The sequence below is a fragment of the Daphnia magna genome, linkage group LG9, assembly GCF_020631705.1.
Source record: "Daphnia magna isolate NIES linkage group LG9, ASM2063170v1.1, whole genome shotgun sequence".
NCBI classification, from domain to species: domain Eukaryota; kingdom Metazoa; phylum Arthropoda; class Branchiopoda; order Diplostraca; family Daphniidae; genus Daphnia; species Daphnia magna.
In genome coordinates, this window is record NC_059190.1 from 8,554,044 (window position 1) to 8,577,667 (window position 23,624).

General features: G+C 39.3%; 1 protein-coding gene, 1 long non-coding RNA gene and 2 pseudogenes across 11 annotated transcripts; 2 read left to right on the forward strand and 2 right to left on the reverse strand.

The window, feature by feature from the left end:
• The first annotated feature begins 7,661 nt into the window (after window positions 1-7,661).
• On the forward strand, window positions 7,662-10,001 carry LOC123475811. Of its 10 annotated transcripts, none has more exons than XM_045178855.1 (6): window positions 7,662-7,714; window positions 7,986-8,094; window positions 8,180-8,287; window positions 8,806-8,903; window positions 8,974-8,981; window positions 9,763-10,001. In XM_045178855.1, exons 2-6 carry the CDS (start codon window positions 8,016-8,018, stop codon window positions 9,773-9,775), a joined length of 306 nt encoding a protein of 101 aa, XP_045034790.1. In that variant the 5' UTR covers window positions 7,662-7,714; window positions 7,986-8,015; the 3' UTR covers window positions 9,776-10,001. The 10 variants fall into 10 exon arrangements, 1 of the variants encoding a protein (XP_045034790.1); XR_006651207.1 differs by lacking the exon at window positions 9,763-10,001 and adding an exon at window positions 8,345-8,769 and having other exon boundaries at window positions 7,696-7,714; window positions 7,986-8,116; window positions 8,855-8,903; window positions 8,974-9,474; XR_006651213.1 differs by lacking the exons at window positions 7,662-7,714; window positions 9,763-10,001 and adding exons at window positions 8,345-8,602; window positions 8,663-8,769 and having other exon boundaries at window positions 7,878-8,116; window positions 8,858-8,903; window positions 8,974-9,474.
• LOC123475812 lies at window positions 9,116-9,897 on the reverse strand. The gene is made up of 2 exons (XR_006651215.1): window positions 9,728-9,897; window positions 9,116-9,248 (listed from the first exon to the last, which is right to left on the reverse strand). It is a non-coding gene; the product is annotated as an uncharacterized LOC123475812 (long non-coding RNA).
• A 2,665-nt stretch (window positions 10,002-12,666) lies between the features above and the next one.
• LOC123475841 lies at window positions 12,667-14,765 on the reverse strand (annotated as a pseudogene).
• Window positions 14,766-14,798: 33 nt separating this feature from the next.
• LOC123475840 lies at window positions 14,799-17,739 on the forward strand (annotated as a pseudogene).
• Window positions 17,740-23,624: the final 5,885 nt, after the last annotated feature.

Consider the following 23,624-nt stretch of genomic DNA (forward strand, 5'->3'; position numbering starts at 1 on the left):
GATTGGCGTGCCTTCCAACACCATCAGCATCAAGCACTGCTCGATCTTTCCACTGCTAGTTTCTGCAAATAACTTCCGCTGACCATCCTAACACACGATACGGTTAATTTTTTAAATATTTTATATAGTTCATAAGGTGAAATTTTGGTTAAGCAGTTGTAGGCAGCGTTCCGTCGCAATTTGGCAGTTTGTACTATAGGAATTATTATATAGTGACTTTGTGTGTCAGGACAAGGCTAATGCGAGGCTAGCCAGCGTTAAAAGTAGAAAGAAGAGAGACATTCAACGTAACGTTCGAGATTACAATTTGTTATTATTGGAGGATGAGAGTGAAGAGGAAATTTATACCGAAATTGCTTATATCGTGTTAAACGCAGGGGGGTTTGATCGGGACACTGAAGTAGAGCTTGACACTGCTGTTATGGAAACTGACGAAATGGCTGAAAATTTTGAAGACAATTTTTCAGATATAAAAGATGGCAACAATGGCGTTCAATCTTCAAGCGTAAGCAGAAATAGTTACTTGCGTGATTTTGAAGAATTTAACCACGAAAATGAAAGAAGGGGTTGTGGGTGGAGATTAATCATTAAAAAATCAACTGGCTTCTTGGGGTTTAGTTTCTTACGTAAAACAACAGCAATAACTAGACTCTCTTTTGAAAATTTTGCGTACTCAACCTGGTTTAGAATATTTGCCAACAACCTGCCGTACGCTTGATCAGGGTGAATTGGATTTGTACATTAATATCGATGGACTTCCATTGTCAAAATCTAGTTGAAATCAGTTTTGGAACATTCTTTTGTGGGTGGCAAACTTAAAAGGAGCAAACAAAGCTTCTTTTAATGCTGGTACATATTGGAGTTTGGAAAAACCATTTGATGCGAACATTTATTTAGAGCATTCTTGTCACAAGTTAAAGGTTATCCTTGAGTCAGGAATAACTGTAAGGGGCATATTTTTACGAGTTCGCAAATGCACTTTCATTTGTGATGCCCCAGCAAAAGCTTTTATTTTGAAAATTGTAGACCACGGTGGCTACAGTTGCTGCCCAAAATGTGAAACCATAAGTGAATATATGGTTGATGATAAAGCTGGAAGGACTCAAGTAAATTCAATGGGAAGGGTTGTTTACGTAGAGATTGATGCACCATTACGAGACAACGAATCTTTCAGGTCGCAAAGTCACCCCGATCGATCTTCACAGAGGAAGAAGTATTCTTGAAGAACTTCCGATTGATCTAGTCTTTGATGTACCATTTGATCATTTGCACTTAACTTTACTGGGAGTGCATCGTATGTTAGGACACTTATGTATTAAGGGGGGAGAGTTCAAACTTAGTCCATTTAAGTTAAAACGAGTTGATGGCTACCTCACTACGATTAAAAAGTACTGCCCAAGAGATTTTGCACGCAGGCCGCAATTTACCAAAGACTTCGCTAGGTGGAAAGGGACCGAGCACGGGCAATGTCTTGAATATTTTGGACCTGTAGTTTTCTTCAATATTGTCCCGCAGGACCAATACGAACATTTTCTGTCGCTGAGCATTACTATCAGAATTTTATCAACAGAATCTCTATGCATTACTTTTAACGAATATGCTCAGAAGCTTCTTGTAAATTTTGTCAAAATTTCGATTCAGTTATATGGGAAATCGTTCGATTCTTATAATGTGCATGGACTATTTCACTTGGCTAAAGATGTGATGCGCTTCGGGCTTTTGAATACTTAGAATGCATACCCATTTGAAAACTATTTGCAAGGAGTGAAACGTAAAATAAAAACTGGCGAAAAACCATTGACACAGTTAGTCCTTCGGATGCAGGAGCTGGAACTTAATGCTATCAGTGAAATTCCTATTAGGGCTGCAAAGTGGTATTTATTTAAAAAAGAGCATTGTACTGGTCCTACACTACAACACCGCTTCGGGATCCAAGACCGACAGGTTTTTGTTGGAAAGGGATTCTTCTCATGCGAATTAATGATATGGCAAACGCAATCTGTTGTGTTTTGCAAAAAGATGGAAATGTTGCTTTAATAGAAAATTTTGTTGAAATACGAAGCGATCATTTTTTTATCGGGTGCCAAGACTCTTTCGCCATGTGCTCTTTTGGGCGAGTTACCAAAAGGACTCGGGTTTACGACTTTTTGTGGCAGGTTCCGGCAATGTGACATATGCCCCCCGACTTTTGAACCAATAGTCCAAACGTCACTAGACAGATGTACTAATGTCGTGAACTGCTCGTCCAAGTGTCGAGGGACATAAGTCTAAGTGTTCGAAAACCTGGAGTCTTTTTGGCAACTAGTCCAAAAGTCGCTATCCCTATGCATTAACACAGTTTAATTAACTTGGTTACAGAATGGCATCTCCCACTCCTTCCCGGACTTCGGCCAGAGAAAGAAGAGCGAAGCAGTTTAATGGATATGTACCCGCATCGTTCAGCGAGAAAAAAGAATCCATGCTTTCCGCACCACCATCCCCTCCAGCCACACTAGTTGGAACTTCTGGTCGCTACATCTCAAACGATAGCATCAGTTCTCTGCCGGCGAAAAAAGGGCCACCAAAGCGCATTCCCCATCCTCGTCAATGGAAGCCGAACTTACAAAACTTGATTAACTTCTCCCAGTGCAGGTCTAGCACTTGAAAACCAACAACTGTACCTGGAATACCTGTTACAAAGAACATGATTGATGTCACTAAGAAGGCGGCTGCTGCGCTAAGGCAGTCGGCAGCCATGCCTGGACTACCTGGCTATAAAAACGTGAGTAATGTTGCTAAGAAGATGATTGCTGCGAACAAAAATCGGCTGCTAGGTTAACGAAGATGGCAGTTGTTTCCGGATTACCCAATCGCCCGAAGACGAAGATTGCAGGCGCAAACAAGGGGAATTTCCCTAACGTTGAAGATCAAAATGTTTCAAGTAAGCACCTATCTTTGTCATGTCCTCAACATTTAGTCACAATTGAAAAATATTTGTAATTTTTTTTTCATATCAGAACATCAGGTTCAAAAAATGGATTGAAATCAAACGTTTAATAGGTGGCTTTGTGGCGAAGAAAATGTTGACTCAGTTGCGGAAGAATTTAGGAACATAGAGAACCTTGCTGTTAACATCGATGCAGTCGACATAGATAACTAACAAAACAATAGACATCAACACTCTCCGGGCGTTCAAAATGTTCAGGGCATCCATCTTATTTTGTATTAATAAGTATTTTATAAATGTTATTTCTGAATATGGTTTAATTCAGATCATCCTAATTGGGACGAGGAGGTTTATTATTTGGATGAGCTGAACGTGTGAGCCAAATCATTTCAGCATTTGGACAGGGATTATTGCTCCGTTGAATTATTCAGATCTTGGTACCCGGCTCGTGGCAACTACCTTTACAAGAGGTTTCTCTATTGAAAAAGGGTCAACGTGAACCGCAGCATCATTTTCAAGCTCCTGAGGCCCAAAGTAGTCTACCAGCTTTGCAACACCGTGCTAAAGCAGAAAATCGTGAAAGAAAAGTTATTAGAAACAACCGAGATGGCAACAGCGATCAAGGTGATGTATTTCTAAAACATTGCATTTTTATATCTAGTCATCAAATTTTTACTCAATCCAGATTTTTGTTCCTTCGTCAAGCAAAATTTTGAATACATCAAAGTTCATTTACGAGAACTAACATCTGCTGTCAAGACTCTTACATTGGTGGTTAACCAACTTTATGTGACGGATAAAGTCGAGGATATTACCGATATTTTGGGTTTTGAGTTCCCGTTGAATGAAATTGAGACTGTGAAAGAGTTGGAAAATCTTCTTTTCACTGGAGACGTAAAAACTCGATTGGTAAATTTTGTCATCTGCATGCATGATGTACTTATACGCAAATACTGAAATTTTTATGTTCGAGGATCTCTTGCTTGGACGTGTCGGTGGGGATGTCGTAAGCAGCTCGACATATCGTGTCATGGCCAAGTTAATGACCAATAGACTTGGAACTGAAATCACAAATTAATTTATTTATAATTAAAAACCAATGTGTATAAGAAAGTTACTGTTCTGGAATACCGGAGGTATATTGCGGGGCGGACAGATGGTACAAATCTGGCCTTAAAAGGAAGGGGTATGGGACGAAAATGGATTGCCATGGGATATCCGTGACATCCAGGTGGGCTCACCAGTGGAGCACCATCGGCAGAATTTGTGTTGAGTAGGCAGGGTTGGGTCCACTCACCGGAAAAGTGAGTGCGAGATCGCACTCACTGATCTTGAATTTAGAATAACTGCGCTCGCGCTCACGCTCGCCAATTTCTGAAAACAGCGTGCGCGCTCGCGCTCATCATTTCGAAAATCGCAGAAATATAACAAACTTTCCCTAGAGAATCGTGTGATATTTCAGTTCATGTACTTTTAGACAGTTGTACAGTGGTGGCGTACGTTAATAAAAGGTGAAACGCGTTCTAACGCTCTTTCTGCTATCGCGTCTAAAATTATTGAGTGGTGTGAGTTGTTACGGGTCACGAACTGCCATCGGACAGGCAACTAACTAGATCGGGTCAACTCGTCCGAAAACCAACTATATTTGATCTGTAATGAATGTAAGACAGCTAGGGGCGCTGTAATTAGCGCCTTCTTTGTGGCCGACAACGTCGAAAGCCTATCTTCACAAATTTTATCAGGGTAGAGCAGATGTCAATATTTGGTGGGCGCAAGCTGCCAAAGTTTGTGAGTTGGATTCCACAACAAAATGCAGCGGCAGTGAATGCCTTCTCCCTGAGTTGATACAATCTTCGAGCGTACGCTTTTCCGCCCTTAGCCTTAGTTCTGCGGTGCCTGGCCAAGATCAAGAGAGATAGAGCAGATCTAGTGTTAATCTGCCCGTTATGGCCTTCGCAGTCTTGGTGGCCGCTGATGCTGCTGGAATGGCAATAGACATTCCCCGTGTCTTCCAGTCTCATCCTCTGCTTTTACACTCGAGCGATTAGTACCCACATCCGCTCCTGCAGTCGGGCAAGTTCTTCTTGTCCGCTTGGATGTTATCCGGCTTCGTTTCCAAGAACGAGGATTTTAGTCACAGGCTATGGAATTGTTGTTGGCCAGCTCCCGTTCCTCTATAGCAAATGCCTACCAGTCTCCCCGGAACGTTTGGTTACGTTGGAATGTGGCAAGGGGTTTAGATCCCTTTTCTAACTCTATAGCTAACTTTTTGCAGTATTTAAATGATCAGTTTCATTCTGGCCTGTCGTCTCAAACAATCAATTCTCATCGTTCCATGTTATCCATGACCTTAGATCCTATTGAAGGGCATAGAATCGGGGAACACCCCTTGGTGGTGCAGTTTTTGAAAGGTTCTTTCAATTCGAAACCGCCTCGTGCACGCTATAATAAGATATGGAACCCTGATGTGGTTCTTAATAATTTTATTTCGTTCCTAGAAAATAAGGATTTTTCTTTAGCTGTCATCTTTTATAAACTCGGAATTTTAATTGCTTTGGCTTGTTTACTAAGAGTTTTAGAATTAGCTGCTATTTCTGTCTCATCAATAAATTTTTTAGAGTCAGTAGCCCCTTTTTCTATTCCTATTCCCCGTAAAACCCAACACATGGGCCTCTTGCGCTCTTTCTCCCTTCCCCGGCTCTCTGGTCCTTCTTGCCCTTTCGATTGGCTTGCGGCTTATGTAGATAGTACTACCACTTTGCGTCAGAAAGATTCCGACGCCTTGTTCATTTAATTAAAGCGGCCACATAAAGAAGTGGGCTCGTCTATTGTTGCCAGATGGATAAGGTAATGTCTCATTTCGGTAGGCATTAAAAATGACTTGCCCATTCGACTTGGGGTTCTAATCTAATCTTTAAAATCACCCTTAAAGGTAGAGCGGATATTAAGAATATAATTAAAGATTATTCGAGGGTCGCTTAGCGACCCAACGAATAATATCGATAATATATATTAATAGAAGCGGGACCTTTAATGGTCTCGTTTTTCCCACCCACTCTTCCCTCACACTGTTAAAAATGCTTACATTTTTCTGTGGCTTTGTTTTGCAAAAAAAAAGTAACAACCCCTACTATCTGGTAGGACATACAAAAAAGGGGTGGGGGTAACTCGCATGTAGTATGAAATACATCACAAAACTGGGTTGTCCTACTAAAAAGAAGTAGATCTTACGAAATACTGGGAAATCTACCCAAAAAATAGTAATTACATCACCCAGTTCCAAATTTCTGTCGAATGAAACTTTTTCGACTAAAAATTTTGAAATTAACAAAATTAATTTTGTGAATTGCAATATTTTGATTTTTTTTTCTTTTTAATTGAATAAATTTTTTACTGAAGTGGTCAATGTTAAAATTCTGTAAAGTGGCAACTCAATTTTCAGTTATAGCGTCAGTGTTAGAAAAAAATCGTTACTGAAAACAGATAAAATAGCAGGTGATACGTTTTTGAAAAAAGGAAGAGAAATGTGTGTTTGTCAACGTTATTGACGGGACTGCCAATAATTATAGTTTTGAAATAAAACTTACTTCAAGAACTTACACCTACTTCTTCTTACACCTAGTACGTCTTGCATTATAGGGAAAATAAAATCGAAAACAGGTTTGTTAGAATTTAATAGAGGATGGTATCTATCATTTTGATCTAAAAAGTGTAAAGAATGATAAATGGGTAATAATCGGGGATGATTCCCCTATTAAGTCAAACTCTAACATTTGATGCGTACTGAAACCAAAAAAGATGTAAACAATTTATCAAATATTAATCATAATTAATTGTTATAATTTTATTTATTTTAAGCACTAGTATTTGTGACCCTGAGACATTGTATTCTGGTACAAGCAAACCATGGTAGTCCAAATATTTAAGACAATCAACTGAAGTAAATCAGAGTAAGAGTAACAATAACATTTGTTTAATTGTACCACTTTAGGAATTAACATTACTGGTATTAAGTTATTAGTTTCATAGCAACACTTAAGAAATAAATATTACACAGAGTATGACAATAACATCTATTTTATATTTGAGGTACAGTATCCTGCACAAAAATCCGAACACCGATTTAATTTTTTAAAGCCACCTATTGGCGGGGTAAAGGGTTTTTTGTTTGTTTTTCTTTAAGAGGGAGGGTAGACGGGGTGATGGACACATAGGGCAGGGTTGGGTAAGTCTAGACATTTTTTTAATGCCTTAAGGTATTACGCTTTAAGGTAAGTAACAGGTCGGGACATTTTTGCAACCCCCAGGGTGGTGTGTTTTTTTTAAACGACAGTTGGAAATGTTGGACTTAGGCTGTGTAATACTCCTTACCCAAATAAATTATAAAGCTGCCTGTGCACAATTATTTCGATACTGATGGCATATGTGTAGAGCCTCTGATTGCGAGGCCGTAGATTAGTGTTCGAATCCAAAAAAGGATTTGCAAAATATATGGTATCATAAAATTATAATATTCTTTATTCGAATTTGCTGGGAATATTAATTTCTCTAGAAAGAAGGAGATTATTATTTTTATAATTATTTAATAAACAAAAAAAGCATATATTGCTCGATGAAAATTTATTTTATATGTGAACGAGAATTTCTCGTAAGTTAACAATATTAACTGATCACCTCATCTGGAATCGAACACCGATCTCCAGCACCACATTCAGAAACGCTACACCTACGCCATTGACAGCGACATAAACATTTACAGGCAGCTGGAACATAAGCTTAATTGTTTCGGTAAGCAACATTACCATGCCCAAGCCCTAAATTTCCAACTGTCGTTTAAAAAAACACACCACCCTGGGGGTTGCAAAAATGTCCCGACCTGTAACTTGCCTTAAAGCGTAATACCTTAAGGCATTAAAAAAATGTCTAGACTTACCCAACCCTGCCCTATGTGTCCATCACCCCGTCTACCCTCCCTCTTAAAGAAAAACAAACAAAAAACCCTTTACCCCGCCAATAGGTGGCTTTAAAAAATTAAATCGGTGTTCGGATTTTTGTGCAGGATACTGTACCTGTCTCCGAAACTGAGTCCATGTTGTATGACACAAATCTAGCTAGGAAGTCCAGTCGTTCAAGACAAGCAACCCATCACAAGCAGCGTAGGCTTACGAGTAACAAATACATCAGTTTTCTGTATTAATTAAAAATTTTTATTTCTCAAAGTATTACTTAAAAGTTTATGTTTGCTTATTTTAGGCACGGGTGAATATGTCACAACTGACTCCGATAACGATTACACTCAAATGTGTTCTGAGGAAAACCACAGAGGGGAAGAAGCACAATCTCACCAACAACAAACAAAAAGTAACCTTTTTACTTAAGTGTTATGTTATGTAGATTATAACACAGCTTTCAATTCAGAAAAAGCAGAGTGCATTTTAATTGATGTGTCGAAATATCGTTGCCCTTGAGATATGTGGCTACATTACTACCAACAAACTGGAAGAAAAAATTCATTTTCATGCTAACGAATATTTAGCCATTTCCCGAAAGCTAGGAGACTCTATCGAGACATACACACTCCACCCTCATCCAGATAGCGTTAGGTGTATTGCCTCAGGGTTTCTTTTGAAGTATCCTGGAGTTGCATTGAACGAAGTGGATGAACAGGATTCTATGGTAGTAAAAATTACACTTGAAATTTATCTTTCGTTGTGGATTTTTTAAAGAAAGCTGTAGAAGTTCTAAAGCAAATCAGCAGTTTTCCACGAGGGATGGAAAACCAATTTCGAAAGTTTTAAGTCTTGGTCCAGGAGTTAAAGTAGAAGACGCACATGTAAAAGAAGGTAATGTAAAAGGCAGATTTGTTTTTGAAATTTCAGATGTCATTCAGTGTGCAGCTCTGGAACTTTTACCTTTTCTTATTTCCAGCAGGAAAAAATCAATCGAAGCAAAACTTCGCCTTCTGTATGTGCGTGAGGTATGGTAATGAACTGGTGTTCTAAAGATCATCTTATCTGTTCAAATATTTAATAATTTTTCTAAATTAGAGGACACGGTGAGTATCGAAACAGTTCTTTCAACTCCAGGAAGACTGTTTCAATTCATTCTTCAAGTTGGAGAAACGTTTCACATAATAGCCGATAACAGCCCGTTTATGGAGTTGAATAGTTGTAGTGTAACGTTGCTTCATTTGTTTTGCTCCCTCTATATTTTCAATGTTGGGTATAGCCCTGAAGTAAACCCCTCATTTCTTTTTATTGAATATTCAGTTCTTGAAGTTGTTGATGATGTGTCCTCAAGGTGTCGATCGTAAAAAATTTTTCTGAAATTAAAATTCCGAAACAATTTGAAAAATTCAATTGCAGTACCAGTGACAGTAATTAATCAAAAAAGTGTTTAAAATGTGTCCTTAAAATTGACTGGTCTTCTCCAATTTTTTTGTTTTAATTAAGAAATTTTTACTGTCACTGTTATTGTCTCGTTATGGGTAATTAATACCTCGTTTCTGGTTGTTTAACAAGTTGATGACAATAAAATGTAATCAACAATTTCATAACTATTTTATTATCCCCATTGAAACGGTAAAATGAGAGAAAAAATAAGGGCAAAATGTTGATAATTATTGCAACAAAATAGTTGTAGATAAAACACCCTTTATTTGGTTGTTATAAACCCCCTAAAAATTGTTGTGATAAGTCCCCAATTTTAGGGACTCATAACCCCCAATCCTGTTTAACACGTTTTTGGGGGTTATGAGCCCCACAATTTGTAAAATTTTTTAAACAATGCATATATTTTTACCTATTTTGTCTTTTTTGTCTTTTATTTCTTCGCAGGAAACAAAATTGAAGGCACTTATCAAAATCACCCTTCTTCTCTTCATTGATTCTAATCAAGATAATTTTTTTCTTTCAATTTTGATTGTGTTGGTAATCATGTTCTGTGTTGAAAGGTAATGAGGATAAAGAGGAGTAATCATCAGCGTCCTTGAGTTCGACGGTGTTGACAGATTTTTTCTTTTTTTGTATTTTTCAATAAAGGAGCTAAAGAAAAAAGGGTATACACAGTTTAAGGTCTCACTTCTAATTATTCATATAATCCAAATTTATTCGTCGGGTCGCTACGTGACCCTCGAATAATCTTCATTTGAGTTTCCATCAACCAATCGTACGTTGGGGAGACCAGCATCAAGCGGTGAGATAGGAATGAAACGAAATGTGTAAAAAAATGGGACTGTTATGTTTTGTTTTGAAACAAAAAATTTTTAATTCACAAAATGACTTTTCAATTATCTGATATGCTTTTCTAACCAAAAATCCAACCGACAGGCCATAACAAGACGGCCTAACGCAGCAGAACACCACCTCCCTAACAGGTTTCGTTCAAGGAAAACGCGCAGAATTTAAGTCGTATTCACAAAATAATTGGACATCAAATATTAAAAGCATTTTATTTATTTGTTCATTTCACATGAACTATAGGTGTTTCTACTCTTAATACAGATCACCAGATTTTAGTTGCGCGTGCTGACAAATTAAGTTGTCTGTTCATTTAGGTAGTAAAGAGTTCACGGTATCATATGATTGTTTCTCGATCAAATGTGTTGATTATGTATTCAGGAATCGACAGGGCAGTAGGCAGCGCGAGAGTCTCATAATCTGAAAGTCGTGAGTTCGAACCTCACTCGGGGCAGTTTTAAATAATATAATTACATTTTTTCTACTAATAATCAATACTGTAAAAGCTGGTTGGTTTCTAAATGCTGCACATTAAACAAGAAATTCTTTGATGCGGTAATACAGTTTTTTATTAAGCTTTGAACTCAGTTTGTCAGAGTCAGAGTCTAAAATCCTAACCATTACACCACCGAACCTGCTAAATCGTGATCAAACACCATAGAATTACTTATAACAAATGATGCTCACCTAATTGAATGCAGCAATTAATGTTTTCTCAAGCACGTACACTTGACTATGACAAACATCTTTAGCATCTAAATTAATCCCTAGTTTTAATTTTCCGACGAATATGGGACTCAAACCCACGCGTGCAATGGACACTGGATTAGCAGTCCATCACCTTAACCACTCAGTCACCTCGTCTGATTAATACTATCACGTTGAGGTCCTGATACTTAATGCATTAGCGGATGATTTCAATAACATAGAAATATAACTAAAACACCGATAATGACAACTCGCTGGAAAGAAAACTATTCAAATTACGCCCGATACTAAGGGACTTAAACCCTCGTTCTCATGATTAAATGTCCGGCGCTCTACCAACTGAGCCAACCGAGCTACATAATTAATTCTTATGTTATTCAATATATTAACACCACGTAGTTTCTTTCATAATGCGACGACAAATTATGAAACCCATATATTTTCCAATAAGTCTTACATTGCCTTGATCCAAAATAACGGTATCCATGTCGCGAAAAATGAAGAAGTCGACCAATTTTCAAATTTTTTTCATCGCGCAAAATGAGGAAGCCTACAAATAAACAAAAAAATAAAAATCTTACATTGCTTTTATTCAAAATAACGGTCATCGTAGCAAACCAGCAAAGATGAAAACAGCGTATGCTTCTTTTTTTTTGTATGTTTGGTGGTACTGAGGAGAAGCCCTTTGGTGTTCAGAGCTTCCTCAGTGTTTCGGCTTTAGCTAGCCCTTTAGCCCCATTCTAGTTAATGCTAGTGTAGTGGCGGACGGCGTTCTAGTGTGGGGGAGGTTTTTGGTGGACAGGACTCTTTTTGCGTTTGCCTTGTGCATAAGTTATTATTGATGGTGTTGTTCATGTCACAGTGGTTTTGCTTAGGTGAGTTGCGTGTTGGAGAGCAAGCTTTGTTTGTTGTTTGGTTGCTAGTTCGTTTTGTTTTGCTTGCTAACTTAAGCTTTTTTTTTATTTTTTTTTGTACAGGCATTGTATTTGGCTAGTTTCCTTGATAAATCTTTCCAAGATTAACTCAGTTCTTTCTAGTTCGGTGGCAGAGCATCTTTGTATGACATGCTCTGTTGTTTCATTTTCTCCACACTGTGAGCAGGCTGGGTCTAGTTCAGGATGGAATCGGGCTTGATGTGCTGCTAACCTGCTATTTCCAGTTCTCAACCTGAAGAGGAGCGTAGTTATTTGCCTTGATTTGTGTTGGTGCCATTTGCGCATGCCTGTGTGGTACCTCCGGTGGATATTTAGTCTGTTATTATCATGTCTGAATTCATTCATTCGGTTTTTGTCTTTAGGTGCTCTCGCATAATTGCTTCTTGTTCACCTATCGATAGGTAGTTGTGGACTAAATTCCCACACGGCACCAAGATATCTTTTTTTTGTGAAAAAGATGTAAAGTTGTAAAAAGAAAGTTTATATTTTAGATGACTTGCTTATATCTTAAAGTCAGTCTATTGTGCTCCAAAATGTCCGGACAAACTACATAAAAAAGATGTAAAAAAGTACATCTTTTTCCAGCTAATTTTTGACCGATATACATATTTAAGTATTAAAAATGATAGCTTTAATGTAAAAATTTTAGCAAAATGTTATCTTTAAGTTATCTTAGTTACATAAATTATATATCTTAGGTTATGTAGTTTATATAACATAAAGTTATTTAAAAGATGGCTCTGATATAACATATAGTTATCTAAAAGATGGCTTTATGTTTGGTGTCTATACAGATATAAATTATAACTTCAACTAAAAAGAATATAAACAATTGCACACATGTGATTGATGATACATATCATGTATTATTTTTGTCAGAGCGGTTACAACAATTAAGAAATCTTAATCAACAACTTTTTTCTTCTTAGCCGCCAAGCGGGTACCAGCCTTCGTTACAAATTCCGCGCTGAGTTTGTTGAGCTCTGTCAAAGATACGTTGGAATAAAGTCCTTCTTCTTCTTTAATAGCATCTGAAAAATAGTAAATAACATAAGTTACGGGAAAGTATGATTAATTGATCATGAAATACATCATAAATAAATATTTACTGTAAATAACCGAAGGGAGTCGGTAGCTTTCCAATCCTGGCATGTCCTTCGATTTTTTGCTAGTCGATTTATGCTGCCCTTTCCATGTTAACTGACTTAGTAGTTCGTCAGTCATGAAGTAACGCCACGCCGTTCTTAAAACTGCACCTAGATCATTGCCTCCCAATGATCGGATAACGCGGATCTAAAAAAAAGTTTGAATTTAGAAAACGTATATGAAAAAAAGGAAATAATATATTTTAGACCCACCTGATCTGTACTAACAACACTATCCACAAGCGAATCATCAAACTTTTGAAATCCTCCAAATTCTTCAGTGGAAAGGAGTATTTTTGGCTGAGTGTGAAGACAGGGTGTGACTTGTCTGAAACATCTACTTTAGCTTGAAAGTTCTTTTTTAATTGACTTCGCATATCCCGGTTATCAGATTTAATGTCTTGGATATCTCGGCCCATACCTTTTGTTAAAGCAAATAAATCTAACGGTACAAAAGCGAGAATGTTAATCAAAAGAATTCGTAATTAGTCGACAATTAGAAAACGATTAGAGCACTTACTGGACAATTTTGTCAGCACTTTCGTTTTAAAAGTATTGTCGTCGATAATTTTCCGGGTTTTTGAGCTTGGTTCAATGCAGGAGTCTTCTTTTTCTTCGAAGCTGTCTTCCTCAATGTCGGTACTGTCATTTTTTTCTCCTCTTTCTCTTCTCTTTCCGCTGCTGCTTGCATCCAGCGAAACCTCTTCTGTCCGGGGCTCCGGCAGAACTGCATTGCTCCTTATTATTGACTCATCATCAGACTGCGGTGAATTGCCCCTATTCACTTCGGCAGGATCCACACGATTTTTCGTTGAGGAGACAGGATTTGCTGGATAATCAAATAATACAAAATTAATAAGATAGCAGGCAAAATATTTAGCATGATGTGTAAGATATATAAGATATAATATGTAGCTTAGGCTTACTGAACGACACTGGCTGAACAGCACGCTTTGAAGTTGAAGGCGATGGGGTACTCCACAGTGCAGCTAAATCCTCAACACCATCCTTGGCAGAAATATGATTGAGCCGATCCTCGTCGCTTCCGGTGTATAACGGATCTTCCACGATTGCCTTCTTATCAGTAGCTCTTCTCGGTCTAGTTTTTTACTTTTCCTGTGCCTGAAATGTTTTGACGGAATCGGAGACCTCCGTATCAGCGCTACCATTTAGTATTGATTCTGAGCGGCTAACCGCATCTTTGTAGGAATCTACATTTATAGAGCGAGATTATAATGATTATTAATAATGAGTAACTGGTGAAGAAAATAACAAATAATAGACACTATAACGTACCATGCGAAGAAATTACTTTGGCGTCATAGCGTGGCCATCTCAGGTTGAAGACTTCCTCCCTCTCGGCACGTTGTGCAGCGTCTTTAATCGGCAAAGCACATTTATTTTCGCTAAACATGAACCAATGCACTGGCACTACAACTATTTCGTCATCTTCCACAATTTTTACAACAAAAAAGACCATTTTTGATAAAAAAGGGTCTTTACGGTACTAGTGTGCTAGTATTAACTTATGGCTACCTATCCTTTTGCACGAGGAGAAAAAGATTACCAAGCTTCACAAAGAAAATTTACTACTGAAAAATTTGGTTACCCTAACTTTTAAAAAAATACAGCGTTGCAACACATATCAGTGAAAACGCGCTCAATTATCAGTTAGGTAGCAAAAAAAATACTTCCTTTAAAATGGACATTAAAAATTAATGGATTACACAATGGAACAAACTCCTTCCAATTTTTCTTAATGTAGAATTAAATTAAACATGATATGTACTATGCGTCAGTGGCAAATTACGCGGAATGGTAATTCCTTATTTCGTGCTGATTTCTTGGAGGAGTCAGAGGAGTCAACACCAGGAATCCAGGACCCAATAGATTTTACCTTTTTTATATGTGCCAGATGGCGCTGATTGTCTGAGTTGCTGTTTAGCTCATTCTTTTCACCTCTCCTGTCAATCCGTCGTTTCGTTGTGATAATTGACAGGAATCTGAGTTCCTACTTTTATGATTGATTTGTGTTTTAATGAGGAAATCCCTTGGTAATTATTCTTGTACATTTTGTATTATGCATTCCTGTGCTGATATATGTATTTTGTTCAACTATATAGTTGTGGGATGATTGCCTAAGACTGTTGGCTTCATCTGTTGTGCATGTTGATGTAAAGCGTTGGTGTTGGTGAGTGAAGCTTATAATTTGTTTGATTGTGTCATTTTGCTCATTCTCTATTGCTCTCTCACCTAGATATCCAGCCTTTCTTGATTATTTTCATTGACACTTGCATGTGGCAGGATTGTTTGATTTGCTCGGCCACACTTGGTGGCACATTGTGTGATTACGCACCTAAGCCTGTTGCATCACAGGTATTGATGTGTTTTAATTTTGTGTTGCTCATTGTTGTTTAACTCTACATATTGTTTCTCAGGATTAGTGATAGTCGTGATATTTACGAAAATATATTTTCGGTCAATCAAATCAGAGTGTCCGTCTAGTACAGTCCACTCGCCCCGATCCGAGCTATCAGTTTAAATTGTTGATTATGACGTCCAGACAAGAAAGAAGACGCAGGCGTGATTATGTTGAATATTTAAATCAGCTGTACGATTCCAACCTTGAATCATCAGATGGCGACGACGAGGCTGTAGAATCTGTGGCTGTGGAGTTGAAATCAGCAGAAAGCGTTGAAGTAAATATAGTTATTAGATTATTTATTGTCGACTAAACTTATACACAAACTTATAGTAAACTTATATATATTAAAATAATCTTAGACTGTAATAAAGTACGAGTGTTACATTATTTAAAAGAGACCTGTTTTTTTTCATGTAGATAGCTGAAATTGATTCGACTGTTGATGCTGTTGAGTCTGACATTTTCATATCAAGTGAAGAGGATCCTGAAGATTCATCCAGTGTTTCTTCCTTGGAAGACAGTAGTGAAACTGCCAGTGTTGACGACGATAGATGTCCTGAGACTGTTGATGGTGTTCCCGTATGTGATGACCAACATCCCCTTGCAGCCGATTTAAGAGGCTGGAAAACCAAATTGCATGTCCCACATCTCCAAGTCGGAGAGTTGCTAGGTATTCTTAGAAAACACCACCCAGAATTGCCCAAGTCTGCGAAAACGTTGATGGGTACTCCGCGACTAAAAGTAGTAACTAGATCCGTCAATCCTGGTATATACTACCATTTCGGAATCGAAAAAGGTTGTTGTCTACCTTGACTTCCCTGGGAATCTTAATTCTTGATGACCCTGTTGGAATTTTTATTGGTATTGACGGCGTTCCTTTAACGAAAAGTTCAGGGAGCACGTTTTGGGTAATCGTGGGCTATTTACCTTTTGTAAAGGACTCGGAGCCTTTTTTTATTGGTGTTTACCATGGCAGATCTAAACCCCAATTTTCAAACGATTTTTTACAAGAATTAATAGAGGAAGCGCAGCATCTGTACACAACAGGATTTAGTTATCGTGGCAACTGCTACAAATTGAAAATTGCAGCTTTCGTTTGTGATGCTCCCGCACGAGCAATGATAGCTTGCGTTAAAAGCCACTCATCAGACCGTTATGGATGCGCTAGATGTGTAGGATCAGGCGTTAGTCTCGGAGAATTAAGAACCGATGATTCTTTCAGGAATAAATCTTGCGTAGATCACCATCACTGCCGATCGGTAATGGAAAATTTAGACTATGTAGACATGATCCGAGCTCTTCCTTTAGATCCCATGCATCTTGTAGATCTCGGTGTACAAAAAAAATGTTAACGATCTTGTGCGGTCTTGATTCACGCAAAAGAATTCGAGGTGTAACTTTGACACCTGTGGTTGTTGAACAGATTGATAGATATCTTGAAATTGTTCGGCCATTTGTATCTCGATTAGAATTCGCCCGTCAACCTCGTAGCGTTAAAGAACTTCCAAGATGGAAATCTTCAGAACACAGGGTTATTCTCCACTATGTAGGGGTCGTCTTATTTCACAACTATCTGCCCCGTTCATTGTTCAATCACTTTCTTTTACTGCATTACGCGGTAAAAATATTGTCTTGTGAGGAATTTTGCATTGAAAAAAACGCATGTGCAAATTCTCTTCTCTCCCTTTTCATAAAGCAATCCGCCGTCCTTTACGATCCATCTTTTGTATCATATAATGTTCATTCTTTGTTTCATATTTCCTCTGACGTATTAAAATTCGGCGTTCTTGAAAATTTTAGCGCCTATCGATTTGAAAATTGCTATGGCAAGATGAAAAAATATCTGATCAAAAGTGATAAGCCTCTCCAACAATTTGTAAAGCGACAAGTAGAAGAAGAAAAATGCAAGCTTTCATCTCGTCCTGCTGAGCGCGTTATCTTGCCAAAATTTCAATGCGCTGAACCCCACAATGAAGGCCCCCTTTTTCAAAATTTAGTTGGACGCCAGTTTAAAACTGCTAACATTAAAGGTATTGGAAGTATTAAATCCCGGAGCCTAGCTGATAGTTGCGTTTTTTTATCAGATATGAGCGTGATTGAAGTTAAAAATTTCGTGATTGTCGGTGATACCATCGTTGCACTTGGTCATTTGTATGTTACTCAGCAGAGCTATTCCATGTACCCTTTTCCATCATCCCACATCGGCGAATATTTAGTATCAGACATCTCCAATGAATTACATGCATATGATATCAATGACATTCTTTATAAAGCTGTGCGATTACCGACCTCTGTTTTGCTGGATGGATCATTTGTGGTTTTCCCGTTGAAAAGACAATAAAATGGGAAAAGGAAATGCTAATTACCCAAATTTTTTATTTCAATTTTAAATTTATGAAATATAGTACCCTCGTGATTGAGCCTTTAATTCCCCAATTAAGCAGTCCAAACAATGGCGGATGCAAATTATCCCATAGTTATATAAGATATGTGGTGACAGCTAGTGACTGCTATTTTCCAAAAGACAACGTAAAAAAAGTATGGCCGTCATGTCGTTTTTACATCTAATTCTTAGCTAAAAAATGTTGACTAAATGTGCTTCCAGCAAAGAACACTTATTTATATGAATTCAAATTATTTAATAAAGATATCACATGAAAAACAACTTTTATACATATATTTCTTAGCTAAAAAATGTTGACTAAATGTACTTCCAGTAAAGAACATCTATTTATATAAATTCAAATTATATAAAAAAGATATCACATGAAAAACCACTTTTATATATATTTACATTGGCTTAAAAAAGTTGACAATAGGTACTCCCAACATTGCTATATATAAGACTACTTTTTTAAAGCCAAAGTTGCCACGCTAAAAAGTTATAGTGCTAAAGATGTCTTATTGACATCTTATGTATGGCATAGTTATCATTGCCATTTTTTTAGCCAGGCGGTTTACATCTTAAAGATATAAATTGATATCTTTTTGAAGACTTTACATCTTTTTCACAAAAAAAAGATATCTTGGTGCCGTGTGGGTTAGAGTAGTTGGAGTTGAGTGACTCTTCCATTGCTAACTGGTTAGCTTTTTCATTTCCCGGGCTACCTACATGACTATGTATCCAGTAAAGTGTTGTCTTGGTGCCTGCGCTACTTAAGTTTCCTGCATACTGATAAAAATAATTTTGTGTGTCCATGTGCTACCCGATTACCCGACCCGATAATGACAATAACGAGTAATGGAAAGGCTCTATTTTGTATTGCAAAAATTGTTCTACTTAGCCGGGGGGTAGGGGAGTCTACCGATGATACGGTCTACACTTTTTTCCAGACATTTAATACCTAGGGCAAAAAAAGTGTCTGGACTGACATTACCCAACCCCCCTTATGATGATTTTGCGCCAAAACAGCCCTACCTCTCTTTAAAAAGGTATTAATATTTTCTACTCACAGATGGCTTTTTCAAATTAAATCGGGGTTTACCTTTTTGTGCAGGATACTCCACCTTGGTATTTCTGTGGTGGGGTCGATCCCGGCGAGCGTGATGTGCCCTGCTGCTAGTTTTAGTGCTGGGATGTTAAGATCTTTTCATGTTTTGGGGGCTTTTATGTGGTCCCTTGATATTGCATAGAGTGGATGGTTAGGCATTTGCTCGATTCTTAAAAGACACCTTGTGGCCAGGGTTATCCTTCTTGTTTCAATTGGATCGAGAGCTAGCTCACATTGCATTTCCTTGATAGGTGTAGATGCTGGCGCTCCGAGTATCATCCTTAGGATGTTGTTTTGGATAATTTCTAGCTTGCATTGTCTCGTCTTGTTCGATGCGCAATAGGCTATTAATCCATATTCGAGCTTGCTTCTCATTAGAGTTATGTAGAGGGTACGCAAGGATTCGATGCTCGGGCCATGTTTTGTGTAGGTGAGTAGCTTGAATAGATTCATGAGGCCTAGAGCTTTTTTTTATTGCAATTTTGGTTTGTGTTGTTCATCGAAGATCCTTGTTCGAACAATATGCCCAGGTGTTTGACTTCTTTGGCTATTTGTATCCTTACTCCTTCTAGAAATATTGGGGTTTGTTGCCTTCTCTGTTTTGTGAAGCTAACTAGGTTTGATTTAGGCGCTGAGAATTTTATCCGTCATTTTCTGCTACCTTTTTGTATTTTGTCCATATATGGTGTAAGGATATCTTCTGCTTCTTGTCCGTCAATGGCTTCGGTGTGAAACTCGATGTCATCGGCGAAGAGGAATGTTTGACCCATTCCTAGAATAGGGAAGTCATTCATCATGACGGAGAAAAGTAGGGGGCTGAGGGGAGATCCTTGTGGTACTCCAATTTTTAGGGGTTGGTCTTCCGAGTAAATGTCATCGATTCTTATGCTGTATGTGCGCCCTTGCAGGAAATTTCTAATCCATCCCAGAATTTCTCCCACTATTCCTTGACGACTTAGTTTGAGCAGGATTCCCTGAACCCAGTTGGTATCAAATGCTATGTTTACGTCAAGGAAAATCGCGTATGTATTTATAGGGTTTCTTCTGTGAAATCCTTCACATATAAAATGTTCGAGGCCGATGATATTGTCAAGCGTACTTCTTCCTTTTCTGAATCCTGATTGAGTTTTTAATCTTATTTTTTTGTTCCATCATTGTTTGATTCTTTCCATCACTTTTCCCAAGCAAGTGGTCAGTGAGATAGGTCTATAGAGTGGTTCGAGGTTGCCATCTTGGATAGGTATTTCTCCCAGTTTGGTGCAACCTCAAACAAAAAAGCATTGGCAGTTTTAGTATTTTTGGTGGGAAACGAATAAAAGTGAACAATTTTTGTAATGGGTGTAGTTTACAATGCCTGAACTTTCAATATTTTCAGAAAATCTTGAACCGATAGCAAAGAATCGGTTGTTAGAGCTTTTGTCGTTGTTGAAAATTGATGATCCAAACTGGATTGACGAAAATCTTTGGAAAAAATATCGTGATGCCATTCCAATTGTGTGGATCGAGAGCACCTATGGCAGCAGGTTTCTTCATTTCAGCAAGTCTCTTTCGAACCCTTGTTATCTGTTCTTGTGTTGGATTTTAAACGATGACCGTGAGGTTACCGGCTTTAGTTTGTGATGACGCCATCTGGCAACACCGCACCCGTCGGCTCTATATATAGGGAAGAACCCCTTCCCTCTGGGTCATTCTCTGTCTGCTCTTCATAGAGCACTGGTCGCAGGTGTATCCAATACACGTTGATTCAAGCCGCATCCTATTCTCTCATTCTAAGTTCATCACATGGCGCAGATGGTAATTGTTTCAATGTTAGTACATTTATCGTGACAATTTTTGGTGAATTTCCCGACCAGAGTGATTGTGTACTACGGATTATGTGTCGTCACGACAGTATCGTTTTTGACCGCATGACTGCGCGCGGCACTACCCAGTTGACTCTTGACTATTGTTTGGCCTAACATTTTGCCATGTTCTAATCCGTGTTCATCAAAAGACACCTGACAGTTAACGATTGATTGGAGGTGAAATTCTCGCTCACATCGGTCCTTTTCATGATAGCGATCGTGATTTATGGGCCATTGAGCTGTTTTTTTTTGGTTTTTGGAACATTTTTTCGCCATGCTCTAGTCGGTCCTTGTCATGGTAGCAATCGTGATTGATGGGCCACTGAGCTGTGTAATTTGAGTTTTTGTCCCCACATTGCAGTGGTATTTGTCGGCAACAAGCGTCCGTATTTTTTCCGAGCTGGAGGAAGTGAGTGAATGGCTTGACATTGGCTGGCTTTGGGGCAATTACCGCAACATGGCGACTACGGCATTCAAGGCGTATGGTAAACCTCCTCCTTTTGATTTAGATGAATACAAAGACTCTTTTGAATTATGGCACAAGAAATGGACAATTTTTCTCAGTTTGTCGACGATTGATTCGGCACTCGACGCAGATGATCGGGACTTATACAAGGCTCATACTCTGCTATCGTGTTTATCAACCGACACACTTCAAGCGGTACTTTCCATGGGCCTCACCGACGATCAGCTTGACGACCATACGGTTGTCATCGGCCATCTCCGTGCTCGTTGCAATGCCGGCCGCAACCGCCACGTGTGGCGCCAACAGTTCGCCGACAAAAAGCAAGGCATTCAACAAGCAGCAGACGATTGGTTGTGCGAGTTGCGTGATTTAGCCCGTAAATGTGAATTTGCTACAGATTGTTGTGCTAACTGTGAACCAACCCGCATATTAGGCCAACTAATTTTCGGCGTAGAAAGTGACGAAGTCCGTGTTAAACTACTTGAACATGGAGCAACTTTATCACTAGATCAGACGCTGACAATTATTCGAACTGCAGAAGCCTCCAACAAGCAGTCGAAGAATTTAAAGACAGGTTATGCTGCGGCATTTCAAGGCGCGACTTCTTCTTACAAGCAATTCAAACAAAAATCCAGCAATCCACCAGTAGGTGGCAGCAGTTCAGCAGGCGCAAAATTTGCGGGCTGCTGGAATTGTGGATCAAAGACACGCTGTAAGCCTTTGACGGCCTGTCCGGCCCAAGGGAAAGAGTGTAAAAAGTGCGGCCTACTGAACCATTATTTTAGAGTTTGCCGGAACCCAAAAGCAGTTAAAAAACAACAGGGCATTTACATTGACCCCTCCCCTCCGACAGGGGGGGCTGTGAACGCGAGTGATTTAGTGGAACTGGCCGTCAATCTGGAAAAATGGACATCATCGTTAGAGATCAATTTTCTCCCAGATACAGGTGCTGACCTAGACGCCATCCCAGAATCCCTCTACAAGCGGAAGTTTAGCAAGGTGGCGCTGCAAAAAGGTGTACAACCAGTTACAGCAGTTGGGAGCCCGATTATCAACATTGGTGTGTTTAGTGCGGTTATTGTGTGGACGACACGTGACAAAGTGTCCCAATCAGTAAACACCGCCATTCACGTGTTGCGCGAATTGAAGCAGCCAGTGTTGTCCAAAAGGAGCAAACAGACGTTGGGAATGCTTCCAGCCGCCTATCCGCATGCATACGTTGGAATGGTGGCGAGCACGCCACCTACTGACAGACAACGACAAGCCGATCTCAAAACTCTCATGAACGAATGCCCGCGGATCTTTGACGGAACCTGCCACCAGATGTCGGGACCACCATGCCATTTCCAGTTGATGGAGAACTCGCAGCCTGTGGCAATGAGGGGCTCTCGCCCAATATCCGTCCCTTTGCTGCCAAGAATTAAGGCAGAGTTGTACAATCTCGAATCTGCTAACATCATCCGAAGAGTGGTAAAACCCACAGCATGGGTACATCCGTTTATAGCTCTTCCGAAGAAAAATGGTGACATCCGTCTGGTAATCGACTTTCGTGAGTTGAACAAGTGCATAATTAGGCCAAATTTTGAGACGGCCACACCTTTTCAGACAGTGCGCACCATTCCGCCCGGAATGAAATTCTTCACAGTGATTGACGCGCTAAAAGGCTATCATCAGGTACCGCTAGATGACGAATCGATCAACCTGACAACATTTTCTACTCCCTTTGGGCGATATCAGTACCTTCGTCTTCCGTTCGGCGTCTCGCATGCAGGTGACGACTACTGCCGTCGAGTGTCGGAAGTGTTTGATGATCTCCCAATTTGTCGACGCATCGTTGAAGATATTCTCGTATACTCCGCAACGTACGATGAGCACATCGAAGCGGTACGAGAATTATTCCATCGAGCAGCAGCTCACAACATTGCCATCAACACCACCAAAATAGTGTTCGCCCAGCCCGCTGTTACTTTCGGCTGTTACGTCGTCGATGCTGACGGTTTTCGCCCGGATCCAGAGCTCACCCGAGCTATCCGCGAGTTTCCAACACCCGGCTCGATTACAGATGTCCGTTCATTTTTTGGACTTTTCCAGCAAGTTGGCAACTTTTCTGACCAGCTGGCCGCTGCATTAGATCCATTATCCCCACTGCTCAAGACTGGCTACACATGGGAATGGACCACTCAACATGAAGAAGCTTTCACGGCAGCAAGAACCTTCTTGTCTACCGTTCGTGATTTAGCGTTTTACGACCCAAAGCGCCCGACAAGTCTTCATGTTGATGCATCACGGCTTAATGGACTCGGATTCTTACTAAAAGAGCTCGACGATTCAAAAGTGTGGCGTGTTGTGCAAGCGGGATCTCGTTTTCTCTCTAGTGCTGAAACACGTTATGCCATGATCGAACTCGAGTGTTTAAGTCCTGCATGGGCTATGAATAAGTGTCGTC

Coding starts and splice junctions, on each gene's coding strand:
- LOC123475811 (XM_045178855.1), top strand. CDS start 8,016: ATGTTGTATGACACAAATCTAGCTAGGAAGTCCAGTCGTTCAAGACAA. Junction 8,095..8,179: donor CAAGCAGCGTAGGCTTACGA/GTAACAAATACA, acceptor TGCTTATTTTAG/GCACGGGTGAATATGTCACA. Junction 8,288..8,805: donor TCACCAACAACAAACAAAAA/GTAACCTTTTTA, acceptor TTGAAATTTCAG/ATGTCATTCAGTGTGCAGCT.